A 26,371-nucleotide genomic window follows, 5' to 3' on the forward strand; every position below is an offset into this window, starting at 1 on the left:
TTCCATCTATCTTGAGGCACATTGCATTTGATCTTAATCAGATGACAGCTCCAGGAGAAATGCAGGAAGTAAAACATCCAGAGTATGTGGATTTCTTCAAATTTACCGAAATCTGTCATTCCGTTAATTAGGAAATACCGTGGATCATTCTCCTCAAATTTGGCTGCCCACAGACATTTCCTAATTCTGTACTTGATGATAGCGAACAAGCCATGAGCCCCTGACTACAACAGGTCTAATCTTGGTGCAAGTAGACATTAAGCAGGGCTGCATCAACAGCCCAACGCTTTTGTCAATGTTTCTCACCACAATGCTGCACCTTTCTTCCAGCAAACGTCATGCTAGAATGGAACTAATCTCAACAACTGATGGGAAATTGCTCACTTGCGCTACTTTTCCTCGAGAATCAGGATCACCCCATTCTCGGTAGTCTCATTAGAGGAATGCAAATAGTGTTTGAGTTTGTCTGCACTTGGAGGTTGGGCTCTAAGTCATTGTCACTGTTTGTACACTGAAGCATATGAAAAAATATGTCTTATGCTCAATACTCAAAAAGTAGAGGTCCTCAAATGATTTGCCCCCACGATAAAGATCCGTAGGAAGACAATCAGATATCAGTGAAGATAAATGTTGGTGATGAAATACACCATGGTCTTCAGAACATCAATACAACATTTATTCGTCTGAGGAAAAATTCATGGTCTGCCTGGCAGCGGTGATTCCGGCTTCAGAGAATTGGGCAACTTACAGCAGCCAATTTAAGATGCTGTAAAGAAACCATTAGATTAGATTATGAGAACACTCAGTCCTCTTTTATTGTCATTTAGAAATGCATACATGCATTAAGAAATGATGCAATGTTTCTCCGGCGTGATATCACAGAAAACAAAACAGACCAAAGACTAACACTGACAAAACCACATAATTATAACATATAGTTACAGCAGTGCAAAGCAATACCATAATTTGATAAAGAACAGACCATAGGCACAGTAAAAAAGTTCCGAGTCGATCGACTCCCGAGTCCCTGATAGCGGTGGCAAAAGGGAGAAACTCCCTGCCATAAACCTCCAGGCACCGTCAACTTGCCGATGCCTTGGAAGCAGCCGACCACAGCTGACACTGAGTCCATCCGTCCGAAAACTCCAAGCTTCTGAGCAGCCTCTCCAATACAGCCTCCCGAGCGCCATCCTCTGCCGAGCGCCTTCAACCTCTCCCCGGCTGCTGAAACAAGCAAAGCCGAGGATTTCGGGGCCTTCTGCTCCGGAGATTCCGGTTTCCATACAGTAGCAGCGGCAGCGAAGCGGGCATTTCAGAAGTTTTCCAGATGTTCTGCTGTGCACTCACGTCTGTCTCCATCAAATCAGGATCGTTCACGGTCCCCTACCTGACAGATAACAGATACTCATCACCGGAGAGGCTGCGTGCACTGTCGTTGCACTGCCATCTTCTCCTCCTCTTAGGTGATGCAAATCCAAGTCAGCAGGCCCCCACACCAGGAGTTATGGAAACCAGCAATGAAACAACTACCCCTGAGTGTAGTGGTATTCCTGGATCTCCACCGGGTACTTGCATGACTGATAGTACTAAAAACCAAGGGGAAGCTATTGATACGATGAAGGAAGCCCTGAACACTGCCGGAGACGGAGGACCTTCACTGCTGCCCTAACCACATCAAAACCCTAATTACATTCAATCAGCTCTTTTTCCTTGTCCATTTCACTCATATGGCTGACAGCAGACTCCCAATACAGAGATTCTATTCTGAACTTTGTTCCCTCTCACTCACTGCTCCTGAGGGAAGGTTGTTGTGTTCAAATCATCTCTCTCCCTCGAGGAGGATGGTGCTGGAACAAGGTTTAATCGACAGTTTGTGGATTGTGGACATTTATGATGTGTTCTAGCTTCCTGGATTTTGATTTGGTCTACCTGCTGATAATGAACACTGAGCTGAACTGAAATATGCCTTTTGATTATATGTTTTATATCCTGTGTTTTCACTCATTTTTTTGTTGCTGTTTACATGAAGTTTTTGCAAGTGGGGGAGATTGATGTTTCTTTTCTTTGAATGAGTTCGGTGGTTCTTCTTTGTTTTGTGGCTGTCTGTGATGAAGATGAATCTTGGGGTTGTATACTACATGCATATTTTAAGTCTTGGAAAGATATTATCAGGTAAAGAAGCCGATTCCATGAAGTAAGTCCTCAAAACACCCTTTAAAAATGTAACATCTCTGATAGCCCCTGGCAATCTTTGCCCTTTAACTATGCAAGTGAAGAAGGAGCATTTGGAATGGTAAACACAAAATAATCTGCAGATGCTGTTGTCAAAGGAGCACTCACAATGCGCTGGAGGAACTCAGCAGGTCAGTCAGCATCAGTTGAAAAGATTAGTCGACGCTTTGGGCCGAAACCCTTCGTCAGGACTGAAAGAAGAACTTTGGGGAGGGTTTGAAGAATGCTGGTAGTTGAAAAAAACAGTAATTTGAAAGACAAAGGGGTAGGGGAGGGGAAGCAGGGAGGTGATTGGCAGGAGAACAATGTGAAGTAGTAGAAGGAGGCGGAACTATGAGGGAGGTGATGTGAAATAGGGATAGAGGAAGGGAGGGGGAGGGAATTACCAGAAGTTGGAGAATTCTATGTTCATACCAAGGGGGTGAAACCCGAAGCAGATTGGGGGACCGCTTCGTCGAGCACCTCCACTCCATCCGCCACAACAGACAGGATCTCCCGGTAGCCACCCACTTCAACTCTGCTTCCCATTCCCATTCAGATATGTCCATACATGGCCTCCTCTACTGCCATGATGAGGCTAAACTCAGGTTGGAGGAGCAACACCTCATATACTGTCTAGGTAGTCTCCAGTCCCTTGGTATGAACATAGAATTCTCCAGCTTCCGATAATCCCCTCCCCCTCCTTTCCTCTATCCCTATTTCACATCACCTCCCTCATAGTTCCGCCTCCTTCTACTACTTCGCATTGTTCTCCTGCCATTCACCTCCATGCTTCCCCTCCCCCACCCCTTTGTCTTTCAAATTACTGTTTTTTACAACTACCAGCATTCTTCAAACCCTCCCCAAAGTTGTTCTTTCAGTTCTGACGAAGGGTTTCGGCCCGAAACGTCGACTATTCTTTTCAACTGATGCTGACTGACCTGCTGAGTTCCTCCAGCGCATTGTGAGTGTGCATTTGAAATGGTTCTCAGAGTCATGGGTCGGAAGTACCAAAAGTCCAGCAAAAGTGGCAGACAGAGTGCAGCATCTCTTCAGCTAGTGCTGCTGCTGCACAGCTCCGGTAAACTGGGCTTGATTCTGCCACTGTCTGTGTAGAATTTGAACACTCTTTGTCTGCATGGAGTTCCCTAGGTAGTCTGGGTTTTCTCCCACATCTGAAAGATATGACCACTGTAAATTGTCTATAGTGCAGGTGGGTGTCAGGAAAACTAGAAAGAGTTGACAGGGATGTGAAAAAAGATATTTCAGGGAAATAAATGTTGGAATGGGACTGACAGGTGTACTGTGAGGGCCAAATAGCATTAAGGAAATATGAAAATATTAATTTGAGGACCAATCACCCTGTCCCATTGTGGACCCACTACCCCAGTGTAATAGAGCCTGTAGGTTTCACACTGGCCTCATCGGCCACCATGGAACCCACAGAACTGGAGAGGAAGCAAGTCATTCCTCTCTCCTAAAGGACTGCCTTTATTTTTACTGTGGCATATTCTAATAGCCTTTTAGAAAACATAGATTATTTTAATTATTGTAAATATCTTAAATTTTTGTGCATAAATTGTGTAGGAGAAAATAAGAAAAGTATGATCTTGTTTTGTTGAAATGCCAACTTGTTTTACTGAAAGTAACGTTCTTGTTCAAAATATTTTCTATTTCGTACAGATTAATCGTACTTGTTCAACTGCTGCATAAAGAGTTCCTTTATGACTAAATAATCTAAGTTTGTGGTGAAATAGTGTGTCAGAGAATATTTAAAATGACACTACTTCTAGGAAGTCAAAACTGTTTGGATGGTCTGCGCAAGGATGTCACAGACCTACAAGGAGTAATCGTAGATGTGTTTTCACGGGTTGGTGCAGTTCGTTATCCATCATGGAAATTTCCAGACAAAACTTCATGTGATTTGGATCTTGTTACCTTATTGGAGCGTTTTGATTATATGGAAGATGACCCAGAATTCACACAGCATTCTCATGTTGTGCTGTTTGAACTAGTGATTGACAGGTAAAATACAATCTGTTCTTTGGCTTTTCTCTTCAGAATGCACTGGGTTTCAATGGAATTCTGACCAATGTACACACAGTGACTATTCTTTAAGGACTTATTTCATGCCCACATCATGCCTTTGCTTTGCAAGAAGTTACTTCTATTTTTCATGAAATAAGGTTGTACTCAATGACATATCAAAGTTCTAGAGCTATTTCTTTAGCTCTGGTCTCCAGTAACAGTTTATTTTCAAATGGAGATTTGCTTTATAGTTCCCTAATAAAAGCAATATATTTAAAAAGCATTTAAGCTATTTTGTAAATTTCATCTATCATTAAAATTGTTCTCTTAAAATTCTAGCATCTCACAGACTCAAGGAAATTGAAAAAATCTGGCAACCATTACTGTTGTATTTAGAAGGGACCGACAGCTGAACTAAGTGTGGGGGGGGGGGGCGGTAGGACCTAAACGGCACATACGGGAGGGGTGAGGGGAGGGGAGGGCTGGGAAGGGGAAAGGAGACGGGGTGGTAGGGTTTCCTTTTCTTTTTGCTTGTTTACATATGTTCATTTGACTTTCATTATGTTTGTTATAAGAAAGAAAAGAAAAAAAGAAGCATTGTACTTTAGGACATTGTCAGTTGTGGTTAAGCTGATGTTGCTTCACAATAAAAAACATTTGAAAACTTTAAAAAAAAGCAAGGGTGGAGAGAACAGCCTTGTGTAACTAAGAAAATAAAAGATGGCATTCAACTAAAAAAAATTCTAGCATCTCTATTACATACCTTTTGGGCGCTGGGGTGGAGATTTGTCTCTACCAAAGGGGGTCTAAGGTGCCCCTTCCTTCTGCAAGTCACCCTTGGGCAAGGTGTGGGCTTATTCCCCCCCCCCACAGAATCGGGGTCACATGAAGCCATGGGAGCAGGTGGTCATATAAGTAGCTGGTGCAGATCACAAGTCCTGATTATGTGACCACTGACACCAGGCAGACAATCTCTGAAGAGGATTGATAATGGCTGGGGTCACCCATCTTGTAAAGACATTGCCCAGAGGAAGGCAATGGCAAACCACTTCTGTAGAAAAATTTGCCAGTAAAATTCTTGTCATACAATACAGCACATAATGAGCAAGTACGTGCCTTTATAACAATGTCGTTCAAATAATGGATAAGAAAGTAAATGAAAACCAAAAAAAAAGCAGATGCCTGAGATGTGAAATTAAAACAGAAAATGCCAGCTATGCTCAGTAGGTCAAGCAGCAACTCTGAAAAGAGAAACAGATTAAAGATTCTTCATCAGAATTGAGAAAGGGAAAAATACGTTTTAAGTTGCAGAGAAGGTGGTGAGCCTGACTTACTGAGTGATTCCAGCATGTTTTTATTATGGATGAGAGAAAATTGGGAAGACTAAAGTGACATAATTTAGCTCCTTCCAAAATCTTTTACTGAGTTTTACTATTCAATGACAAATTCACATTCAAAACATTTATTCTGTCTATCACCTTCTCTGCAGCTTCACCATTTCTGCCTTGGCTTCGGCTAATAGTGCTGAATTGCTTACCAGCATTCCTTTAATGTCAAGAGTTTTTTTTTCAATTAAATTATTGACCTCTTCCTTAACTTTTTCATGCACAAACATCATGTCTCCATTTTGGCCCCAAAGAATGCTGGTAAGCAATTCAGCACTGAATAGAAGTCCAGCCCTTCTATCATGCAAGCCCTTAATAGGTTTCTTTGCTCAATATACTCATATTCTTCTTAAGCTCATCACCCCTACTGGGGCACAGGCTGCTGACAGCAGCTCACCAGAATCCTCGGTCCTGGGTCAGTCTTTCAACCTTCCCCAGGTGTAGCGTATCATATGTCTTCTAGGCGAAGATCCTTTCTCTCCTTCAGAGCTTTTGTTGGCATTTCCGCATCTCTAAGTTTTCACGGAATGGGTTGCTAGCTCCGTGCCTAACCCTCCTCCTTCTGCAGTTGGGCTAGGGATCGTCCATGGTGGAGTTCAGTATAGTCATATACAGGGACCTAATTGTCAACAACTTCAGTGCACCATATCTATCCCAGCCTATTTCTCTAAATACATTTAGACCTAATTTGCAGTTTAAAAAAGCAGAAAACTGACATTAATCTGAAACATTGCTGAATATTTCCTGCGATTATTGATTCTGTATCTATATTTCAGCCTGTACCCTTTGATCATACAACACTGGCGAATAATAATGTGAAGGATTCTTTCAAATCAACCTTAAATGACCAAGATGCTCTCATAACCTGAGTCTCTAAGTTCCACTCCATTAATATTTCTCTTCAGCTTCTACGATATCTACATTTAGAAACCCACTTTCAATTCTTCAGCTCTTTTATTCATGTTTTATATACATTTCACCAATATGAAATGTTTATGAAATGGAATGTAGAACAGTACAGCACAGAAACATGCCCTTCGATCCACAATGCAGTGCTGAACTAATTAAATAAATAATCAAATGCCCTACTAAACTAATGCCTTCTGCCTACACAATGTGCATATCCTTCCATTTTCTGCATGTTCATGCGTCTATCAAGAATATCTATTGAATTTAAAATACTTTTGAATTATATGTTACCATATTCCATAACATATGTCAATGTTAATAAACCTGATTTTGTTTATATCACCAATACATTTTGCTGAATAAAATTTTAATGTGCTTTCTCACCAGCAGATGTCACTGCTGCAGTTTGAAAATGGCTTGGGTTGCAAAATAAGTAGGGTCCGGTGTCTTACTTTCCAAGAGTACCTGATAGATTAATAATATTATGGTTCTGAAAGATAGATTAGAAACTGAAAATGCTAAAAAAATAAACAACATGTTGGAATGAGTAATAGTACTAACGTTTCAGATCAATGGCCAGATTTAAGAAGGGCACCATTTTCTGCCTCACTGCAGTTTTATTCACCCCTTCCTGCCCTACCCTACCCTAACCTTGCAATACCAGCTACAACTACCTCTGACCCTTCTCTGCTCCCAGTTTCAAAATTCAACAGAATATTCTCCAATATTTCTGCATAAGCACGAAATCTTCTCTCTTCCCCTCCTAGCATTCTCTGCACAACAAACATCTCGGCCACTCATCCAGCACTCCCAATGCCCACTCCATTTCTCTTGATACTCATCCACACAGAGGTAGGAGATCAGACATCCACACTTTCACGTCCTCTTTTCTTACTATCGTGAGCCCAAAGTTCCCCTTCCAGATGAAACTTTAATGTACTCTGTTCCAGAAGTGCACATACATGTGCTTTAAAAACTGCTGATGCTCGAAGTTTAAACAAAAAATGCTGGAAATACTCCGCAGATCAGGCTACATCTGCGGGAAGGGAAACAGTTATGTTTAGGTTGAATTGACAACAGTGTTTTGATTCTTTTTGCTTTAACTGAGAAATTTACTCTCTGAACCTGACTTAATTTATTTCAATGGGGAGAGATGGTTCCAAGTGATGGGGTAAATTCCAGGTATTACATAACTCTTTCTCGTAAATGTTTTACATTTAAATATTTTATTACTCTTGATTGTCTTTGAATCGCACAGACATTTGCAGTCAGATGTGTAGTCAGAGTTTTTTGACTGTTGCCAAGCTGGGGAACCTTGTTATTTTTAGTATAAAAACAGTTTCCTGCACTGGGCCTCGCCAATCACGGGCTGGCTTCAGGAACCAAACTGCCAGTACTATATTGATAACTGCAAAAGGGAGTATTGGACAGGGACAGGCCATAAATGTGTGTAGTTGGATCCAACTCCCTGTCTGTATATTGTGTACCACTGTTCTATTTAATGTTCATGATATGGTTTCCTCCTCGGTGAGAAGACCAAAGAAACATAGGCAATCATTTTGCACTTCTATTTGGTTCCCAAGCTACCAATCCCTTAACATTTTAATTCACCAGCTCCTTCATCTCTATCATTAAGTTTTCACACGTTTTCAATGAAACTCAAAGAATAGTGCCAGTCCAGTAATGATTCACACTTCCTGATGCATCTTTAATTTGTTTGCCTTCCTCACTTTCCTTGCCTCATCATCCCATCTCTTTTATCTTCCAGTTTATCATGTGGCCAAGTGGTTAAGGAGTTCGTCTAGTTACCTCAAGATCGCTAGTTCGAGCCTCAGCTGTGGCAGCGTGTTTGTGTCCTTCAGCAAGGCACTTAACCACACATTGCTCTAGTCTGTGTGAGGAGTGGCGCCCCACACAGACTTCCAATCTACGCCTTGTAAGGCATGAAAATGCCCAATGCAAGCCTCTCTCTCATGATCTGAGTCGACGTTCCCTCCCCTCCTCTTATCACATATTTCTCACTGAATGACAGAATAGGCAATCAAGGGTCAAATGGTGTGTTCCATCTTCTACTTCTTATGTTCTTTTCCCCAGGTCACAGCTTCCATATTCATTTAAAATTTGCTTCAATGATACTGCGACTTTTATTTTACTTATGTCTTTTATTTAGCGAAACAGCACAGAATAGGCCCTTCTGGCCCTCTTGAGTCACGCTGCCCCAGCTATCTCAACCCCAATTAACCCTAACCTAATCACAGGTATTTTACAATGACTAATTAATCTACCCAGTAGTCTTTGGATTGTGGGAAGAAATATGAGGACCTGGAGAAAACCCACACATTCCAGGGAGAGGATGTACATAGACAGCTTACAGAACAGTGCCAGAAATGAAATCCAGAATGACTTGAGCTGTAATAGTGTCACACTAACTGCTACATTACTATAGTGCCCATAGTTTTTTTTATTTTGAAAGGGAAAAATCACTTCAGATATTTTGAGAAATACATTTCTTTAAATTCGTAAGTTTGTTAACAGTTTTTTTTTAATAACTGACTTCAACTTAGTCACAGTCATAGTCATAGTCATACTTTATTGATCCCGGGGGAAATTGGTTTTTGTTACAGTTGCAGCATAGATAATTAAATAGTAATAAAACCATAAATAATTAAATGGTAATATGTAAATTATGCCAGGAAATAAGTCCAGGACCAGCCTATTGGCTCAGGGTGTCTGACCCTCCAAGGGAGGAGTTGTAAAGTTTGATGGCCACAGGCAGGAATGACTTCCTATGACACTCTGTGCTGCATCTCGGTGGAATAAGTCTCTGGCTGAATGTACTCCTGTGTCCACCCAGTACATTATGTAGTGGATGGGAGACATTGACCAAGATGGCATGCAACTTGGACAGCATCCTCTTTTCAGACACCACCGTCAGAGAGTCCAGTTCCATCCCCACAACATCACTGGCCTTACGAATGAATTTGTTGATTCTGTTGGTGTCTGCTACCCTCAGCCTGCTGCCCCAGCACACAAGAGCAAACATGATAGCACTGGCCACCACAGACTCGTAGAACATCCTCAGCATCGTCCAGAAGATGTTAAAGGACCTCAGTCTCCTCAGGGAATGGAGACGGCACTGACCCTTCTTGTAGGCAGCCTCAGTGCTCTTTGACCAGTCCAGTTGATTGTCAATTCGTATCCCCAGGTATTTGTAATCTTCCACCATGTCCACACTGACCCCCTGGATGGAAACAGGGGTCACCAGTACCTTAGCTCTCCTCAGGTCTACCACCATCTCCTTAGTCTTTTTCACATTAAGCTGCAGATAATTCTGCTCACACCATGTGACAAAGTTTCCTACCGTAGCCCTGTACTCAGCCTTATCTCCCCTGCTGATGCATCCAACTATGGCAGAGTCATCAGAAAACTTCTGAAGATGACAAGACTCTGTGCAGTAGTTGAAGTCCAAGGTGTAAATGGTGAAGAGAAGGGAGACAAGACAGTCCCCTGTGGAGCCCCAGTGCTGCTGATCACTCTGTCGGACACACAGTGTTGCAAGCACACGTACTGTGGTCTGCCAGTCAGGTAGTCAAGAATCCATGACACCAGGGAAGCACCCACCTGCATCGCTGTCAGCTTCTCCCCCAGCAGAGCAGGGCAGATGGTGTTGTACGCACTGGAGAAGTCAAAAAACATGACCCTCACAATGCTCGCTGTCTTGTCCAGGTGGGCGTAGACACGGTTCAGCAGGTAGACGATGGCATCCTCAACTCCTAGTCGGGGCTGGTAGGCGAACTGGAGGGGATCTAAGTGTGGCCTGACCATAGGTCGGAGCAGCTCCAGAACAAGTCTCTCCAGGGTCTTCATGTTGTGGGAGGTCAATGCCACTGGTCTGTAGTCATTGAGGCCGCTGGGGTGCGGCGTCTTCGGCACAGGGACGAGGCAGAACGTCTTCCACAGCACAGGAACCCTCCGGAGCCTCAGGCTCAGGTTGAATACATAGCGAAGTACTCCACATAGCTGTGGGGCACAGGCTTTGAGCACCCTGGTACTGACACCATCCGGTCCTGCAGCCTTGCTTGGGTTGAGACGTTTCAGCTGTCTTCTCACCTGTTCAGCTGTGAAGCAGCTTTGCTGTGATACAGTGCTGCTCCAGTCACTCAGCTGGTTTGCCTTCCAACTGAACATTTTTAATTAAAGAGAAAAAGTTTCAGGTACATTGTCAGGAAAACATTGGCTTAAATTCTGGAGCATCTGAAGTCAAGGTGCTGACTGAGGCCTGATTTCAACAGGTGTGCTGCTTTTTCTTCTCCTGAGACCTGGCAACACTCACTGCTGACAGGATCGTTAAATGTGTTTCCAGAATTCTTGCTTACGTTTCAGATTCTCAAAATTTCCAATGTGTCTGAGAAGTAAATATTTGAAACAGATTTCGCAGTAAAATGTACAAAAGCAGACTAAACCAATAAAAATAGCATTTCCAGGTAATTTTATGGCTTGGAAATAATCACATTGCACAGGAATCTTAAAATCAATCTGGTGAGAATTCTTCTAAGTAAGCACCAATGAACAGGGAAGCCTATACAAAGTTGTGAATACAGTCAGCCCTGTCCATCACAGGAAAAGCCCTCCCACATCTACAGGGAGTGCTGCCACAGGAAAGCAGCATCCATCATCAAGGATCACCACCATCGAAGGCATGGTCTCTTCTCACTGCTGCTATTGGGAAGGAGGTACAGGAGCCTTAATCACCCTTCAACCTGAACCAGTGTGGATAACTTCACTCTCCTCAACAATGAACTGATTCCACAACCTGTGGACTCCCTTTCATGGTCTCAGTATTACTTGTTATTTATTTATTTTTAATTATTTTTTGTAATCGCCTTATTATGCACATCTTTGTCATTTGGCGGTTTTCATTGATTCTATAGCGTTTCTTTGCATCTACTGTGAATGCCTGCAAGAAAATAAATATCATGGTAGTATATGGTGGCATATTCATACTTTGATAATAAATTTACTTTGAACTTTGATAAGCACTTTCTACTTGGATAAGATTTCTGTCCCCTCTACATGTGATTATACTCACTAGTTTCAGAGAAATTGAGCAAACAATTATAGAAACCACTGGTAGCATGCAAAGTTAGCATTAAATATCTAAAATTCCTGCACTCAATAATAAATTAAACTGATAAGAACATTCAAAAAGTCTGAAAGCAGTTTGGAGTGGGATGATCTGGTACTGCATGGAAGTAAAGGAGGACGAAGGTCAGTATCATATTTAAACTTGCTTAACATTTTGGGTTTGCAGACTTTGATATATAACATTATTCTCTGAAATCGCTATCAGATCAATCTGAACATGCTTTCTCTTTCCCAATGAAGCCATTCAAAATTTGGTGGAACTAGTTGCCATTCTTGACATCCCCAGAGGCACTTGACCCAGTAGTTCCCAATAATTAGATTTGTAATGAAAGTTTACCATCTAGACATCCCTCCCCTTTAGAGATTTCTTAAAACGAATCTAAATGGACATGATCCTCAAATCCTTAAAAAGACTTAGCTGCTAGCACTACTTCACATGAAATATTCAAATGATTCTGATCATTTGCCTTTTGTAGTAGGAATTTTCAAACATATGACAGATAAGGGAAACTCACCAACAGGATAAGCAGAAAACTTGGAATGAATTTGTTTAATTAGATACTAGCACCTATTTAAAACAGTAATCAACATGCCATCATTTTTCCAAGCCATTAACCAAAAAAAATTATTTTGTGACATATTTTTAGTTACCCTTGTTCATAAATGTAACAACACTCTACAACTTAGCATTATTTGCATATAGCTGGCTTAATCAAACAAACTTATGCTGAAATAAAATTATATTAGAATGGATACTAATATAATTGTACTTCATTTTCTAGGCTGGTGCTATTGCTTCAGAGTTTCACACACTATGTTGATGTTTTAATAAAGGATCAGACTATCCCTGTTTCCAAGTCAGTTGGTCCGTCTATGTCTGTGGGCCTGGTAGTAAGAAAGTATTGGAACAGCATGCTTAAACTTGCTTCCTTCTACCAGCAGGTAAGCACTGAGATAACTTAGGATTCATTGTTACAATATTTGTAAAACTCCTTTGCATTTAATTCATAAACTCTAAAGATGAAAATTGAATACAAACTGAAAATAGAAATTCTTAATGTATAGTATTCCAACATAACATTTTGTGTTTCTCCTTGACATTAACCTCTTCTGAAAGGTACAGTTTTAAGGTCAAAGTACCTAGGTTGTTGAATCACAAACAAGAGAAAATCTGCAGACAACACACACAAAATATGCTGGTGGAAAGCAGCAGGCCAGGCAGCATCCCTAGGAAGAGGTACAGTCGACGTTTTGGGCCGGGACCCTTCGTCAGGACTAACTGAAAGAAGAGATAGTAAGAGATTTGAAAGTGGGAGGGGGAGGGGGAGATCCAAAATGATAGGAGAAGACAGGAGGGGGAGGGATAGAGCCAAGAGCTGGACAGGTGATTGGCAAAAGGGATACCAGACTGGAGAAGGGAGAGGATCATGGGACGGGAAGCCTGGGGAGAGAGAGAAGAGGGGAAGGGAGCCCAGAGGGTGGAGCGCAGGCAAGGAGTTATAGTGAGAGGGACAGAGGGAGAAAAAAGAGGGAGAAAAAAAAGGGGGAAAAGTATATATATTAAATAAATAAATAAGGGATGGGGTGTGAAGGGGAGGAGGGGCATTAACAGAAGTTAGAGAAGTCAATGTTCATGCCATCAGGTTGGAGGCTACCCAGACGGAATATAAAGTGTTGTTCCTCCAACCTGAGTGCAGCTTGATCTTTACAGTAGAGGAGGCCGTGGATAGACATATCAGAATGGGAATGGGATGTGGAATTAAAATGTGTGGCCACTGGGAGATCTTGCTTTCTTTGGCAGACAAAGCGTAGGTGTTCAGCGAAATGATCAACCAGCCTGCGTCGGGTCTCGCCAATATATAGAAGGCCACACCGGGAGTACTGGACGCAGTATATCACCCCAGCCGACTCACAGGTGAAGTGTTGCCTCACCTGGAAGGACTGTCTGGGGCCCTGAATGGTGGTGAGGGAGGAAGTGTAAGGGCATGTGTAGCACTTGTTCCACTTACAAGGATCTGCAGAAATTTGTAGCTGTTTTCGACAATGCAGTAAAAAGGAAATAAAAACGTATTTATTTAGCACTTTTGGTATCTCAAAATTCTTTGCAGCCTTGTAAAGTATAGTGACCATGTAGTGACATGATACAAATACATTTGGTGTAATGGAGAATTTGGTTAAGAAATAAATATCATATAGACAGGGCACAGGGGAAACACCCTCTGCTCTTCTTTGAAACAATGCCATGAAATCTTTTATAAGGGAGACACTTAAGGATTCCTTTTAACATTTTAGTAGAAAGACATCACCCTAAAACTGCAGCATCTCAATTGCGCACCATGACAGATTAATTTATGTGAAATATCTAGAGTTTAACCACATAGCTCTCCAAAATTCTTGGTAATCCATGCAGACAACATACCTCTGATTAGAAACTGATTTGCAATTTCCCACATTTACATCAATTTCCAGCAGATACAAGTCTTCCCAATCTGCAAATAAAATCAAGTTTACACTGTTTCTCTTAGGCTATGCTGATGGTGTAACCACTTATTTTGATAGCATCTCGTTTGGGAAGAATTGCACTTATCTGATGTGAGAATTGGAAATGGTAAGAGTATCAGTCAAGATTTTTATTCAGAGTGGAATTACCAAGGTGGGGTTATGTGGCAGACTTCACAACAACACACAAAAGTACTGTTACTAGACCATCCTACTGGCTAAAGAATTGTGAAGGGCTAGTCTTGCGTTATTTTTACATAAATAGTGAAACATTACCCACCTTGCCAAAGTACTATATTATGCATTTGTTATAGTTGAATTTGAATAGGATGTACTGCACCTGCCTCTAAATCTGATGAATCATGCCTTCTATTAATAGAAAAAGTTAATGGTGGATGACATTGCTAAACTACAAAGTGATTTAATGAACTCCAAGGCAGAGATTGAAAGGTTGAAGAGTTGTTCACCTGTATCTCCCGGTTCATCTTCCACCACCAGCAGCATGAAATCTGCTGTGATGACACAGGTGCCGATGTCTGCTACACCTACCCTTCATTCTGCACTAAGTGGAACTCCAAGGAATTCTGTACCAGGTATAGCCACGGACACTCGAAGCATTGGCTCACAGACAGTGGAATCAGCCTTGGTACCATGTGATGCCTGTGCCCGCACACAAGCAACCCTTAAAAATGTCAGCAATTCCATTATCACTATTTGCCATAACCAGAATATTCCATCTGCTATAAGCAGGTTTCAGGATGTGGTGAAGGAAACCCTTGGGGATGGAATAATGACAGCAACTGACGTGGCTTACTGGGCCTCTGAGCAGAACAAAGACTTAGCACGAATCAACAAACATCTCACTGAACTCATGAACAGCATTAACCCACTAAAGGCTGAGCTACAAGCCACCGAAGAGCAGCAAAACAAAATGAAGAAGAAAGTAGATAATTTTAATAAAGAACTTGAAAAGGAGAAAGAGCAGCAGCTCTTGAAGATAAAAGAGTTTAACAACCAAATAGAGGAGATTAAAAAGAACAACTCTGAGACAGTCGCAAAACTCGAGAAAGATAAAGAGACACTCAGAAAAGGTAAACCAAGATTTGACATATTTACTGGATGGTGAGAAAATAGAATATATATTTTAAATAATGTGGAAATCATTTGGCATTAATCTTTATTCAACTTAATGCATTGGGCAAATCCACTTTATTTCAAGCAATACTGTCATTTTAAAACCACTTTGCTTGCTGCTCCCACAGTAAAAAACAGGTTGCTTCCCTTCGTAGTCTGGTATTCAATAATTTATGTCTAGTAGGTTGTAAATCTATGAACTATTGTCTTTAGATTCCCTGATGTTAATTCTACAGGTTTGTTTTAGGAAATGCTACATTGGAAGAAAAGTTATCAGTTCTAAAGGAGGAAATCCAGGCACAACACGTGCTCATTAGAGAGCTTGGTAAGTCTGCAAAGTACCAGTCCTCGTATTTTTTGATTCTTTAGGGAGGAAGCAGCTATGAGTGAAATTTAAGAAAAAAAATCTTGATTTATCAGATTTTGTGGGATGTGTGTGTTTGGACCCGATCATCAGTGCATACCTGGTGATCAGGTCTCTCATTCCCTCAGTGCTGCTTTGATATCATCTGATTTTCACCATTAGCTCACCTGTGCTCCATAATTTTCTGTACAACTAGTTACCACCTACGTAGCTTTAAAATCAAGCAGATGGCAGCATATCTAATGAAATACCAGTGGGCATCATTTAGTAATGCCTGCACTACTTTCAAAGCCCACGTCTCCAAAACAGAAAATCTGAATCACCATATGATTATGGACATTATCTGATGATATTCTGATTGACCTGCAGTGATTGGCAACAGACCCAATGCTTACAAAGTCCAGTACACATATTCAAGATTACTTAATGCCATTTCCAGTATACAAGTGTAAAAGAAAATGAAATAATTGTTACTCCATTATCCAGTGCACCACAAATTAAAACACACAATAAGATAAAGAACACAATAATAAAAACACAATAAATATAAATACGTAAGATAGTGTGTGTATATATATATATATATATATATATATATATATATAGATTGAATGTGCTTAAAGTGACACCAGGTACAGGAGTGCCTGTACATAAGGTGATTTATGTTGTGGATTATGTTTGGCCAGAAACGTGAGGATAACTTTACAATTTAACTCCTTATAAACACGCTCTAGAGGCTATGCCTGAAGACTATAAACAGCAAAAATGTTAAAAGGTAATCAAGGGGAAATGTTTTTCTTAAATAAACCCAAGGAATATGGCTTTCCTAATTAATGCAGGAAACAGACTTAAAGAAGCACTTGGGATATTTGTAAAACAGGACAATATTAAGAATCAATGTCTCTTAAAAATTTGATACCTTATCATCATTGATAGAAACTTACGCTGGTTCCTAATCTTGATTAGAGATCCCCGTACTCCAAAAATGATTAGAAGCTTATAAAAATGCTTTTAAATAAGATCCATCATTCCTCTCTGGAACAAACTGTCTAATAGTTAACAATATTTATAATGTGCCTTTTAATTTGTAGTCGGGGAATACTGGCGTCTATGTACCAGTTCCTTGCATTTACACTGCTAAATATGGTATCATCTTAGATGTAACCTGTATTATGTGCCTATAATACTGTCTGAGATCAAGCGTTTAGTTACTTATGCCAAGAATGTATTCAGTAATACTGAGCTCTGAGGAATACAGGAGGAATTATTCTTACTTTGGCTGTTATTCCTGGACAGAGGACGCTAAGCAGAGTTTGCTGGAAGAAATGAGAACCAAGATGGCATATAGAAGTGAGGTGCTGGCTCTTGAAGAACAACTTAGACTAACAACTAATCAATTAGAGAGGACAACGGAGCAGTTTAAGATGATTAACAAAGAACTGGAAAAGGAAAAAATGAAAATTAACAACATGCTGAGACATGAAGAGGTAAATGGGAATATAAAAAGCACAATACTTTGTGATTACTTTGAGTTTCTGCTCCATTTTCTTGATTATTCTTTGGCATCATTTTCTGATATTTGAAGAACCTATGTAAACGATCCCAGAATTGTACACATGGGTACATCACTTGATCTACACAGATTACATTCCTGTAACACTTAATTTAGTAAAAGGTTACAAACAGACTAGTCTTATACAGTGTATTCCTACACACAGAGTGGCATGCTATTTATTGCAAAGAAGAAGTTTGTAAATTGAAGATTCAAGAAAGTTAAGTCAAACATTTGTAAACAAAGTTATATATTCCGTGCACTAAATAATAAAAAACAATGTTAGCAAACAAAAATGTAATCATTATTAGAAGCTACCACTATTTTCAGTGTGAATCAATCATTATCTGGGTTCTTGGGTTCATTTTTGGGCCTTTAAGGAGGTTCCAAAATCAAACTGGAACTTTTGGGAGCAAGGATATTGACATTGAAGTGTTCTAAATTACTTTTATTTTTAATTTACAAATGTATTCTAAGATAACGTTTAAGTTTTTAAAAAGTTATTTTCAGTTATATTAAAATCAGGTTTATTGAGAGTCATGGATAGCACTTATTTTAAAATATGTTAGAGATAATTTTCACCTGTATTAATCATATTTGTATCTGAGAGATATCATTAATAATGTATTAAAATGTAAAATGCTCGTGCTAGATCATGGTGGCTGTTGCATCATTGCAGCAACCTACCCTTTAAATCCCAGCCCATCGGAGTCATGTCCGAATGTCCACGGATCATGGGCTTCACCATGAATGGCACCTGTGAAGTGACTCTCGGCTTCCCTATCCAAAAGAGCAAGGACTGGTTTGGTGAGAATGACAAGAAGATGATTCCTTTTTTTTCTGGATTGGAAGCTCCATCTTTATTAAAAGGAAAAGAAACAGCTCAATGAGAACCTGAAGACTGAAGTCAGACAGAAAACCCTTGGACTAAAGAAAGAGTGGTTGATGAAGGAAGCACCAAGGCTCAGAAAATCACTAACATCTGTAATGAACTGTAAAAGTCACCTATGGTCCAAACACCCAGGCCTCACCACTGACAGCCAAGTGCAGGGTGAACTCACAAAGAACAGAAAGTCAGTCAATGCCCCTGGTAAAGAACACTACAGCGTTCCTTAACCACAGCTTTTTTGCTTAACATGAGCACCTTGGACTCCATCCCACAGCAATTTATTTGAGTTGTGTTGCTACTATTTGTTTCTAGAAAGAAGTTAAGTATGCCATTTTCCAGCTGAAAAAATGACAAAGCAGTCAGAATCCTGCTGAAATCTTAAAGCATAGCAGTGAGCTGTTTCAGTCAGAAACCCACCATCTCCTTCTCCGTTTCTGGGAAGAGGGTATATCATGGAGTTGCTGTATCGCGACCATCTTCAAGAAAGGAAACTGATTTAACTGTGCTAACTATTAAAGGGGTCTTGCTGCTGTTTCCACATGAAAAGTGATCTCATGTATTGACAGTGTTACGTACCCCGTAACTGGGTTGCCAAACCAGCAGAAATGGACCACTCAGTTGGAGTCTGGATTACTGGAACTAAGAAAGTTTTATTAAAGTAATAAGCAACACAGTACTCTAATAGTAAGGATATAAATGCAACAGGTTAGCAATGAATAAACACACATGTACACAGAACTAGGATAATAGGATCAATCACGCTCTATCGTCGTCTAGGGGTAAATGACCAGTTTCAAAGTGACAGAGTTCAGTTTAGTTCAGTTCGCAGTAATCGCCGTCGCTGTGGGAGAGAGAGAGAGCGAATGAATATTCAAATCGGATTCCAAACAGACCTTCGATATTCCTCACAGTCAGCTTTCAGGCGAGCCCTTTGTAATGTCTTCTGAGGTCACCGACTGTGACCCCTCCGTTTCAGATACGGTTCTCTGCAGTGAACCTGGCACCCAGGCAAGGGCGGACACACACCAGGTTCCCGCCGATCGTACCTTTCCACCCTGTGCGTCTATGGCTTGGTCCCGCGACCAGCTCTCCAAAAACTCCCACCGACTTGCGGGAGGTGCACCGCTTCCAGGGTCTCGTTACCTCGTGGTGTCGTGTGTGCTGCCTTAGCGAACCTGTCCCTTTTTATCCCCCTGCTGGGGTATTGCCTGTCCATCACTCTTCAAACAGTTCAGGTTTCAAAAAGGAGCCGATCTTGACAGTTCTCAGACCGGTGTCTCCTTCCGTTAAACTCTCTCATCTCTTCATTAACATTTCCAAATGCTGCTCCGTTGTCTTCCTTATCTCTCTTTCTCCTGAAGACAGGTGGCAGATCAACTGCTGATCCCACTGGTGCCAGCACAGGACAGTTAACATCTTAATCTATGTGTACTTTTTGTAACCCTCTTTCATCACAACAGGATCTTCCTCAACCACCCAATCCCAGAGGACAAAGCACTGCTTCCCACATCACAGTAGGGATCTCTCTATCCAGATGCATCGTTAACATAATATTCACCTTTAAGAAAAATACATGATATTCTTCAACCTCACTAACCATGGCACTACCTCAGCTGAATTAATTTCAGTGCAGACTGGTGTCAAACAGGAGCACATCATTTTCCCACACTATTCTCAATCTTGATCACTGTGACGGTGCACCTGACCTCCGACAAACTTCTTGTGGGAGTAGGTTTTATCTTTAGAAATAATGGGATACTGGTCAACCTGTGGCAATTACACATAGAGCCAATGATACCTAAACCTCAACCATCAAATTAGAGTATGAAGGTGATACATGTACTGTACATATTCAGGAGCTGAGTTCTGATCCATCATCAACTTGTTTACAGCATATATGAGGATGGGCCTTTACATTCAGCATTCACATGACAAAGATCCTCTACCAATCTCTCACTATGATGCCCTGATTCTATAAAAATTCACAATAAGACCCTGGAAAATGTGGACCATTTCCCACATGTTGAGAACCAGCTCCTAAGCAGACATTAATGATGGAATTCATCATTGTCCCCAATGCATCAGCACAACCTTTGGTTGATTGAGGAACTGATTTTATGAAAATCAGAACCTCAGACCTGGCGCAAATTTCATGGACCACTGGTTGGATAGCAGTGATCCTTTTCTCCTATGTTCTTCTGAGACATATATGGCCTACAGCAGCTTATCAAGGTGTTGGAAAAACACCACCAATACTACCACTCCAAAATCTTCCACATTCACTTAAAAGGTAAATAAACCATGTGAGAATTCTCCCCCATCAAAAGCATTGAGACATGGTTACTCTCAGTCCCATCGTTCATAAGCCAAACGCCGGATTCCTAAAACAGATGCACTATTTCTAACTCCTCATTGGCAGAAGATTACTAGGCAGACACAGTAAAAGATTAAAGGAAGAATTCTTGAAGAAATGCAACATCCCCGGCAGTGACATCTGGGAACCTCTGTCCAATGACAGCACAATACAGAGAGAGTCCATTTTGGATGGTACTAACAACCTTAAGGCACTGGAAGCTCACTGAAGCCTTGAATAAGCAATGGAAGGAATGTTCCACCTCACTAACTTCCTACTCTCCCCATCCTATCTGCCACGAGCTCCAGTTGTGATTTCCACATTGTCTTCATTAGCTACCTCAGATTGCTAACACATGCATCCACTGCTGTAACAAACTCCATCCTTAAGAAATAAAACTCTTCTCTCCCAGCAGGGAAACATGCTATTTCTGATCCCAAAGAAATGCCTTAGAGGAAGAATACTTCCAAAGCATAGTCATTACCAAACACCACCGCTGTGAAGGTGAATTGTGAATTCAGTTAATGGTATATAATCTTTATCTACCTTTCTACTTCCATCTGTTTTCTCACACAGAGTTCATGTCAGTTTTCTATTAAAAATCTTACAAAATCGACATTAGTCTTGATTCTCTCCTCTTCTCCAACCTCTCTACCTTTTCCAACTACACAATGCATGAAGTAGGCTAGGAATTTGTTTTGGTGGGAAAGGAAAGAGGTTAAACATCTGAAAAAGTGGGCTTTATCTTGCAAAAGTTTGGCCTAAGAAAATACAGTATTCTTATGATTACAGTTTGAATAATATTCACATTGAAAAGGTATTGTTAAATACAAAAACCTGTTACAGATTTTATAAAAGGCCATTAGGGATGCAGAGGAAAGTGTTTGTGGTTTGTTTTATTTTACTTCATAGTCTCTGAAAGGTAAGATTAAAGTTCTGCTACAGCAAGTTGATGAATTGGATGAAGAACGTGTAGGGCTGAACACAAAATTAGCCGAGTCTGAAGCCGCAATTGATCAACTGGAGGAGCAATTAAAGACAGTCAATGAAGAGAGAAGCAACCTACAGCGCCAACTCCAAGAACAACTGGTAGGTGCACAGATTGTGAGGTTGTTTTTAATAATGTTGAATTTACTTCCTGTTGCAAACTCTTAAACTAATTTCTTTACTTGGATTGGGTATCGTTCCAACTCCAACCCCCCCCCCCCGGGTTATCTTGGTATCTTGGTTATTTACCCTTTAGGCTTCTAAAATCTTCCTCTGAATATGCAGGATGTTCTTCATCTAACACAATACCACACAACAGGAAAGAACAATGTGTCACAGGTGGGGTTACTAATCCTCTGATATTTTCTTCCTCTCCTTAAGTTTCCCTGCAAACTACAGTTTCAGAGTAAATGAAGTTAATCCCATGTACCACTTGTATTATTTTATGATATAACACCCTGCAGCTCCATGCATTTTGCTATCAACATAACTCCATGTTATAGAACATAGAATAGTACAGCACATCACAGGTCCTTCGGCCCACAATGTTGTGCTGACCCTCAAACCCTGCCTCCCATATAACCCCCCCACCTTAAATTCCTCCATATACCTGTCTAGTAGTCTCTTAAACTTCACTAGTGTATCTGTCTCCATCATAATAAAGATTATGTTAAATGGCATCTCAGAACATTCCGGAGCAGTGGCGTACTTTGTTCTTTCTTCACTGGCAAATGAAAAACACATCTAGAAAACTTTATCCAAGGACATTGGTAACGAGTTTCTATGCTCATTTTACCTGAACAGTTGGGGTCTGCAATTTGAGCTTTGAAGTCAATTCAGGAGTCAGGCAAGGCTGTGTGATGTCGGAGATATTATTTAACCTGGGGGTTGACTGGGTTAGGCAAACAAAGAAAGATAAGCAGAGAGGCATTAGGTGGATTCTATTTGCTACTTTAGAAGACCTTGCCTTTGTAGGTGACCTTGCATTATTATCATACACACAATGCAAGAGAAAACTTGGTACCTGTATACCTTTGGTGGACGGGCTGGACTCAGAGTCAGCCAGAGAAAGACTGAGACCATGACCCTCGATGCAAAGTCTCCTCCTCCTGTCAAGGCGCATGGCATCGACTTACCCTGCACCAGCAGATTCACTTCCCTGGACAGCATCTTTCGGCAGGGTGGTGGGATCAAGGACGACATCCGGTGCAGTCTCATCAGAGCTAGAAATGTCTTCAGATCAACTGGGGATTAACCAAGTACAGCATCTACACCAAGGTGAAGCTGTACCAGAGCTGTTTTCTATCCACACTCTTGTATGGGTCAGAATGACAGAGAGCGACCTTGCCAAGTCGTTGTCATTCCACACCATGAGCCCCTGGAAGATCCTCCATATTTTCTGGCCAAGAAAGGTCTCTAACTACACCCTACTTTTCCAGTGTCATTAAGAGGACATGGCCACAATCATCATGAGGAAATGTTGGAGATGGATTGGGCACATGATGAGAAGAGAGGCCATCAAGCCAGCACTTCATTGGATCCCTGAAGGGTGAAGGAAGTGTGGGAGACTAAAGACAACTTGGCACCGTACCAGAGAGGCAGAAATGAGGACCTTGAGCCACCCCTGAGGCACAGTAGAGAAGATGGCCAACGGCAGACAAAGATTTAGGACCTTCATTATTGCCCTAATCACCAGTGGTGTAACAGGCAGTAAGTAGGTGCATCACCAACACAGTGGTGCACTCGGCCAGCTCAGTGGCAGAGCAACTGCTGCCTCACAGTTCCAGTGACCTGGTTCAAGAGTGACTATTGGTTCACGGAGTTTGCTGTTTTTTCTTACGACTGTGTGGGCTTTCTTGGGATGCTCTATTTTCCTGTCACATCCCAAAAATATGCGGCTTGCTCGGCTAATTGGCCATTGCATTGTAAATTACTTCAAATGTATATGGTGGGGTGGAGGGCGGTTGGTGGGCAGAGTTAATGGGAATGGGTGGAGAATGAGATGGGTCACGATAGGATTAGAGTAACAGTGGATGCTTGGAAATGCTTTCAATGTGTATCACTGCGGTAGGGCCCAGGTCCGAGTGTGGGGCACGACCCAGTGTTTGAACGATTTAAACACCAGCCCAAGTAGGCAGAAAAGACAGGGTTTTGGGACCAGAGGTGAAAGTTGGGCCAATTCCACTCGCTCTTCTGTGATGTTCACTCCTCTCTTTGCGGTACTGAGGTTGTGAGACTGTTCTAGCTGCTACGCGCTTTGTATCTCCGAGCTTTGCGACAATTTGCGGCAAACTGATGAACTGAGATCGAGGCTACGGGCCTATTCCAGCTGCTCTGGGTCTATGGAATCAATCCGGTTCGGAATGCTGTTGCTTGCTTTTATTGTTTGCATGATTGTGGTTTTTTTTTTCTCTTTCTCTGCACATTAGGTGTTGGTCTTTTCTTTAATTGGGTTCTTTTGGTGTTTCTTGCTTTGTGGCTGCCTGTAAGCAGATGAATCTCAAGGCTGTATAATTTATACACTCTTTGATAATAAATGTACTTTGAATCCTTGCTGTATTTCTCCACTTTGCCATGCCTCTCTATTAGGTACAGTGTTACTATAGCAATTTCATCTTTGCTACTGCTAGAAGATATCCTCACACCTGGTAGCTTAAAAGTTAAGATGAAATGCAGCCTTTGAATCAAGATTCACTCATAATTAATTTGTATCGATTATCAAATGTGGGGAAGGCAAGAGCCTCATTTGGGTCTCAATTCTAGCCCAACCTTAAATGAACACAATCCTTTTGTGGAATTACTTGTAATCTTCATGTCAGATGGACTAAATACAGTACATTTAAACGATATGTACTAATACTTCTCCTAGGATTATTTCATCCACCAGACACTACTACATAGTGAAAATCAAATGTGCACTCTGCAGATTAATTGCTTTTCCTTCCCTTTCTTATCACAGCAGCACACAGAGCACCTACGGGAAGAAAAGCGTGGTCTGGAGAAAACCATGTTGGAGCTGAAACATAACCTGACCCAGCTGGAAAATCAGGTTCAACAATATAAAGAGCAGCAACGGCTTCTAGTCAGTTTTCCAGACTTGAACATGCCAGAGGAAGCACAGTGTGAGAGTAAGAGATTATTTTAAATATTCGAATAGCAGTGCAAGTTAAACATCTGAATATTGAAGAATAACGTATTCAAAATGAAACATGAATTATTTGTTACTTTGATTGATCAATAAAACCTTTTGCCAAATTGAGAAATACAGATAGATGATAGGCAAATTTAGGACATCATAAACAATTCATATATTAAAAACCAAATCCATAACCTCTAAGGACAGTGCCATCAGGTATGTGGGAACACTATCATCCTCAAGTCACACACCTTCTTGACTTGGACATATTGGATAAAGCCATTTCCCACCAAGTTCTGCAAACAGTTTGTGTTCTTGCGGCAGTCTCGAGTCTCCATTTGACTATCCTTCTGCCTCTACAGTTGCTGCTGAACCCCTTGAGTTCCTCCAGCATTTTTTTTACTCTTGGATAAATCCAGTTCTCCATGATAGTTGAGAGGAAGTTTTAGACCTCCTTTCTTGATACTGTTGCTGAATGCCCATTCCCCTTCCCAACAATGAATGATACTTGGAGATCTATATTTTATGAATGAATTTTTAATATGTGCTTGATATGATTGCAGTCCAACTATTATGGTTAATGTGAAAGAACATATATTCAACCAATATGTTAAATTTAGGGTGTTTAAACCATGGAGGTTCAAAGCATCAGGTAAATTTGATTATGTGGATGGGGAGCATCAATCTTTGATAAGCCCTTTGATAAGTGAATGGAAAGCTGAAAGGTGTTACTTTACAGAAAAATAAGGCCCATCAAGCAATTAAAAAGTCTATTTTACTAGTTAATATAGTGTTAAACAATAATAGAATATCAACAATTTCCTCTGCATTAACAGTTGATATAAATCTTTTAATCACTTTTGTTCATATGTACTTATTTTGTTTAAGTTATTGCAAATGGATGTATTTTAGAAGGTCAAATATGGATAAGAATTGATAAGAGTCTGAGGGAGAACTGGTGAACAGAAGGACCTTGCGGTACAGGTCTACAGGTCCCTGAATATGGAAGTACAGCTAGTGAGAATGGGCATGTGTGATAGTTCGGCTCATAAAGCTGTGCCAAACATGTCCTTACCTTAGAAATTACCTAGGGTTACCCATAGCTCTCTATTTTTCTAAGCTCCATGTATCCTTCCAGGAGTCTCTTAAAAGACTCTATTGTATCCGCCTCCACCACCATTGCCAGCAGCCCATTCCACACACTCACCACTCCCTGCGTAAAAAAACTTAACCCTCAAAATATCCTCTGTACCTACTTCCAAGCACCTTAAAACTATGCCCTCTCATGCTAGCCATTTCAGCCCTGGGGAAAAGCCTCTGACTATCCACACGATCAATGCCTCTCATCATCTTATACACCTCTATCAGGTCACCTCTCATCCTCCGTCGCTCCAAGGAGAAAAGGCTGAGTTCACTCAACCTATTTTCATAAGGCATGCTCCCTAAGTGATGCTGCCTTCATCAGTTGTGCATTGAATGTAGCAGCAAGAACATCATGTTATAACTTCATAAATATTGGTTAGGCCACACTGGTGTTGTGTGCAGCTCCAGTAACCACACCTTAGCTTACACTGGAGAGGTTGCAGAGGAGATTCTGCAGTATGTTGCCTCACTTGGAGAGATTGGATGGTCTGGGTTTATTAATCCTGAAGTGGAGGAAGCTGAGAGGTTTTCTAACAGAGGTAAAGAAAAATATAGGGGTGTTTTTGCTTGGTGGAAATTCTTTAAACAAGAGATCATGGGTACAAGGTGAGAGGTGGGAGATTTAGAGGATAACTG

At 41.0% G+C, this 26,371-nt stretch overlaps 1 protein-coding gene across 5 annotated transcripts in view; it reads left to right on the top strand.

The window, feature by feature from the left end:
- Positions 1-26,371, top strand: part of LOC140190700 (coiled-coil domain-containing protein 157-like) — a 33,341-nt gene that overhangs the window by 2,823 nt on the left and 4,147 nt on the right. For 3 of the 5 annotated variants that reach the window (XM_072247513.1, XM_072247511.1, XM_072247512.1), the window contains exons 2-8: positions 3,895-4,236; positions 12,461-12,620; positions 14,557-15,268; positions 15,559-15,636; positions 16,972-17,162; positions 21,382-21,558; positions 24,416-24,584. In XM_072247513.1, the coding sequence (XP_072103614.1) occupies positions 3,989-4,236; positions 12,461-12,620; positions 14,557-15,268; positions 15,559-15,636; positions 16,972-17,162; positions 21,382-21,558; positions 24,416-24,584 (1,735 nt within the window). In that variant the 5' untranslated portion in view covers positions 3,895-3,988. Of the gene's footprint in view, positions 1-3,894; positions 4,472-12,460; positions 12,621-14,556; positions 15,269-15,558; positions 15,637-16,971; positions 17,163-21,381; positions 21,559-24,415; positions 24,585-26,371 lie in introns of those variants that run through there. The other 2 variants (XM_072247514.1, XM_072247515.1) reach the window with 2 other exon arrangements.

Source organism: Mobula birostris, chromosome 31 (assembly GCF_030028105.1).
Source record: "Mobula birostris isolate sMobBir1 chromosome 31, sMobBir1.hap1, whole genome shotgun sequence".
NCBI classification, from domain to species: Eukaryota; Metazoa; Chordata; class Chondrichthyes; order Myliobatiformes; family Myliobatidae; genus Mobula; species Mobula birostris.